The sequence below is a fragment of the Lipotes vexillifer genome, unplaced genomic scaffold (assembly GCF_000442215.2).
Source record: "Lipotes vexillifer unplaced genomic scaffold, Lipotes_vexillifer_v1.1 scaffold69, whole genome shotgun sequence".
Classification (NCBI taxonomy): Eukaryota; Metazoa; Chordata; class Mammalia; order Artiodactyla; family Lipotidae; genus Lipotes; species Lipotes vexillifer.
In genome coordinates this window covers 1,824,463-1,829,338 of record NW_006790942.1, presented here as the reverse complement: position 1 = coordinate 1,829,338, position 4,876 = coordinate 1,824,463, and the positions used below count along the sequence as shown (strand labels likewise).

Sequence of the window (4,876 nt, the reverse complement as noted above, 5' to 3'; positions counted from 1 at the left end):
CCCGTGTCCCCTGCATCGGCAGGCGGACTCTCAACCACTGCGCCACGAGGGAAGCCCCATATTCTTTTAAGAATATTAACTGACATAAAAATCTCAAGTCATATTATATGAAAAAGCAGATTCAAACCAAATTCTAACTTTGCACAAATAATTTTTAAAAAGAGAAATAAAATAATGAGTGTTTATATGGAGCCAGGCATAATTCTTAGTCTCTCCTTTAAACTTGTCCTTATAGACTACATTATTATTATTATTTTTATTTATTTATTTATTTTTGTGGTATGTGGGCCTCTCACTGTTGTGGCCTCTCCCATTGCGGAGCACAGGCTCCGGACGCGCAGGCTCAGCGGCCATGGCTCACGGGGGCAGCAGCTGCGCGGCATGTGGGATCTTCCCAGACCGGGGCACGAACCCGTGTCTCCTGCATCGGCAGGCGACTCCCAACCACTGCGCCACCAGGGAAGCCCGAGACTACATTATTTTTGAAAGTTCACAATAAAGACCAGGTAGCTACTTGGAAATAATTTGACTAAACAACAATATAGAAATGCAGGCTGGATTACTATTATGAAAACGTTATATTAACGTATGGATAGGGTGTGGACAAATAAACTGTTAGGGTAGTTAATTTCTGGGTTTCTTTATCCTTTCTTTCTCTTCCTCCCTTCTTTCCTTCCTTCCTTCCCTCCTTCCTTCCTTTTTTCCTTTATCTCTTTCATTCTTTCTTTTTAATTTCACTAGTTCTTTCTTTGGTAAAAAAATAAAATTCCATTAGAAAGCTATCTCATTAGCTATTTTGGTAGTTACTTTGGAGCTGGGTACGATCTCCTTTTCTTCAGATGCTGGCACATCTGTTAGGAGTTGCCAGAACTGCTTTGCTGACAATAAACTCAAGGGTATTAGAGTTTTTCCACCACCGTTAGTCCCACAATAAAACCAAAACCATCCACAGCGACGTGCAAGCAATGACCTCTGTTTTTATTTAGCTCTTGTGCTCTTGTGAATGTCAGCTTTAATCTAGGATTCTTCTGGACGGAAGAAAAAATTATGAACACTTTGGAGGTAATCATATTTTCTTTGTGTCCCTGCCTTCGACACTTTTGATTCTATTCATTATGTTGTAAATGTTCCAGCATTTTCTACTCCGCTGATTCTTTAACCGGAAGAGAAGTAACTGACGTAAAACACAAGGAACTTAGTTCTCCTTTGGTTACACAAACAAGGTCAACCTTAACTCAGATTTAATATCAATCTGTAGTACTTGCAACCCTACAGACCCCAGATTGGAAAGGAACGAGATTATTATTTAGGTTTTATAAATCATTCCCATTTTGATTCTTAAAAATGGCCACAAAAACTGTTTGGAATTTTACAGAATTCTCAGTGACTTTCCATTGCAACAATCCTGTGTACAGCACAGAAATTTAGTTGATTTATGACAATTATATATTCGTTTCCACACCCAGAGAGACAACCTAACCATGGGATTTAAACATATTTTAAACATACCTTTCTTTGCATATACCTTTATATTTTCTGTATTTTCTAATTCCAAGTCTTATCCAAATCTTTCTCTCCTGTACTTTACACAGCAAATAGGACTATGGTAATAATTGTGGTTTAAACTCAGACTATTTCCAGTTGACCTTCTGTTTCATTCTCAAAGCACCCCTGACAAGCTTCCTCCTGTTTCCACTGACCCCCCACATGGAGGAACCTCGGAATCTGCTTCAGAATTATCGAAGCCGAGCATTTCTCTTCACTCTACCTTTTCTCATACGTGTTTTACTTTTCTTTGTCTTTACCTTGTATTTTCCTTCATATCCATGCATCACTTGTTTTCATGAACTACCTATTAGCCCAGAACCCCTCCTGGCCGAGGAAAAGCCATTAAGATCATCACTGCTTGCTGGTCCTACCTTGAGAACCTTGCACATAATCTCATAAACTGAAAACGTTTTCTCTGCTCGGGTCCAGTCCCACGTGGTCACCTTGAAAAGACGAGAAACTAATACATCATTTGTTTTAGAAAGATGGCCCCTGCTTTTCTCTTTATTATACACTATGGTGGATACATGGAGCTTCACACGTGCACTAGGCCGTCTCTAAGTTGTGAGGTTCTCCTGCTAGATGTCTTTGACCTTCAACAATGTTTCTGTTTCCTTTCTCCTAAGTTTCACACCATTTCTCTCCCTCTTTCAGCAGATGTTTTATATTATAAGCAACAATTTACCTTTGCTCAGTGTCTTGATGTGTTTTAAGTGGTGTGTGCATTCTCTGTACATAAATACTAAGTGTTGTTTTTTGGGGGTGGGATTCATTTTTTTATATGGGGAATATAGCCAATATTTTGGGTAACTGTAAATGGAAAATACTAAGTGTTCATATTTCACACATGTCATAGTTTTTTCTCCATTTACCACCTGTTACACGCAAAGAATACTAGATACCACATCCATGCTGGCTTTGATTTTTAAGAAAGATATAGTTTACATCAGGAAGTCACACCACGTTCTGAACATCGTGAAACACCAAACACCACAGTGAAGCTGTTTCACTTGTTCGTGTCTGAAACATGTATTAGTCTGTCCAGTCATAAGAAATTATTCAGAGTAGGAATAATGTAAAAGGTATAAATATTTATGTTTTTTTCCCCTGTCTTCCGGGTGATTTGAACTTTGTGTAGACATAGATATTCGAAATTACAGCAAGTCTAACCCGATCACGCCAAGACCCTATGTAGTATTAGACCTGTGAGTGAGTGGCCTGGCATTTAATATTTATAGTCAATAAATATTCATTGAGAATCTACTGTTGTGTAAAGTACGTTTCCAAAAGCAAGACCTTAGGTGCAGTAGATCGCCATACATATTTAGCACGAAGCCTGATGACGAGATACGGGATGTAACAGATTATCACAAACACCATTGATTTGACTTAGACAGACCTGTGCCATGTAGATAAACATATTCAGCCTGTCATAAATGTCGAAACAGAAATGGCTTCTAGGTTTTTCAAGGATTATAAAGCCAATGTTTAATGCCAGAACTTATATCTTTAGCAAGAAATTCTCAGAAGCATTTGGACTGTTTTCTGTTTTTTTCTGTATCTTATTTTCAAAATATATTGGTAATATATCATTTGTCATTGTTACGCTGACGTCACTCTGTTGTGATAATATGGGAAAAATAAGGAATGTTGAACAGAAACACTTACTGGAGGTGCCAGAAACTTATAAAGACACGAGCCCCTCAGGGCTAGGAATGCTGGCGAGTATGCGCCGTCCTGTAAGGGACCTTGTTCCCGTGTTTCACACCAGCCCATGTAGACAATCTGCAAGGAAACAGAACATGATTACCGGTCAAAAAAGCCTCGTTTCAGGTGGCTTACGTGTTTTTTTTTGTGGTATTTTAATTTTTTCATAAAATTATCAGTTTAATTGATGCAAAAAGTATATTAACCAGATTTACCTTCAATAAATGAGTGTGAACCACTCATAAGATTTTATAATATGTTTCCATCAATGTTTATCAACAAACAAACATGTTACCTTCACGGAACCAACAATTACGGTGATAACTGATTTCTCAAGAGAAAGAATGAAAGCCAGAATATCATGGAACATAAACTTCAATGTATAAAATGAGAACAACAACCAGCCTAGAATTTCATATGCAGCAAAATTATTATTTTTTTCATGAATTAATAGGGCTAACCCAAATTTAGGATAATGTTATGTATCTATATTTATACTGATGGATTAAGTCTGAAAGTCACAGCAACTGGGCACTGCTTTCTTTCAACTGAGAAATATATTCAGAGAAGAGAAATATTTTGACTTATAGTATATCACTAGTCTAACTTTGTGTTTCCTTTCCATGGGGAAAACCCCCCCCAACAAAACACCTTCCTATTTACATGTAAGTCGTCCTCAACCTGAGAAATATTACAGGGAGGTTAATGCAGTTAAATGTTGTGTTACCATTAGCTCAGAATCACATATAAAATTATTCGGAAGCAGATTGTACATATCTATTGTGCTGTTTGTTGCCTCAGCAACAATTAGGTTGAGATTCTTTTGCTTTAGAAAGTGTGAATGTCTTATTTTATGGTGACAATTAATATATTACATTCGGCCCTGAGTATTTAAGCGTTCCGCACTGACGGATTCAACCAACTGCGGATTGTAAACACAGTACACAATCCGCGGTCGTTTGAATTTGCAGATTGGAACCCGCGGATGTGGGAGAGGGGTTTGTGGCACTCGAGCATCTGCAGGTTTTGGTTTTGGAAACAGCCCTCTGCAGGTACCAAGGGACAGCTGTATAATCTGGATAATAAACATAGCAGTTAGACAGGAAGAAGCAAAAATGTTAAATAAACATGTTGTACTGGTCCCTGTTTGCAACGTAAAGACAACTTTGTGGGTATTAATGACTGTTAACACTAGACCCAGTAGACATGGTCTATCTTGCTATCATATTGTAGAGAAACAGTTGCTTTTTTTCTTTTTCCTTCAAAAGCAGATTTAATCCTCAAAGAAACACAATACTGAGCAGATTATTCAAAACATTTGCTAAGATATTTTATGACAAATATATGGAACACACTAGGTAATGAAATGGAAAAAAACATAGAAATGCTATTTTTAAACTTTGGAAACATTTTACCTGCTTTAAAATGTGATTCAAAGTTTTTCCTTGCTTTCATTTCTTTTTCTTTTTCTTTTTTTCTTTTTTCTAAATGGGTGAGGTTATTAACCCCTTGTTTTTTTTGTTTTTAAATTTTTTGCGGCACGGTGGGCCTCTCACTGTTGTGGCCTCTCCCGTTGCGGAGCACAGGCTCCGGACGCGCAGGCTCAGCGGCCATGGCTCAC

At 37.8% G+C, this 4,876-nt stretch overlaps 1 protein-coding gene across 1 annotated transcript in view; it reads right to left on the bottom strand.

Moving 5' to 3' along the window:
- SNTG1 (syntrophin gamma 1) overlaps positions 1–4,876 on the bottom strand; it is a 212,999-nt gene that overhangs the window by 59,068 nt on the left and 149,055 nt on the right. Inside the window, exons 12-13 of the mRNA XM_007464017.1 lie at positions 3,217–3,333; positions 1,920–1,991 (exon numbers count right to left, since the gene is read on the bottom strand). Coding sequence (XP_007464079.1) covers positions 1,920–1,991; positions 3,217–3,333 — 189 coding nt within the window. The remainder of the gene's footprint in view (positions 1–1,919; positions 1,992–3,216; positions 3,334–4,876) is intronic.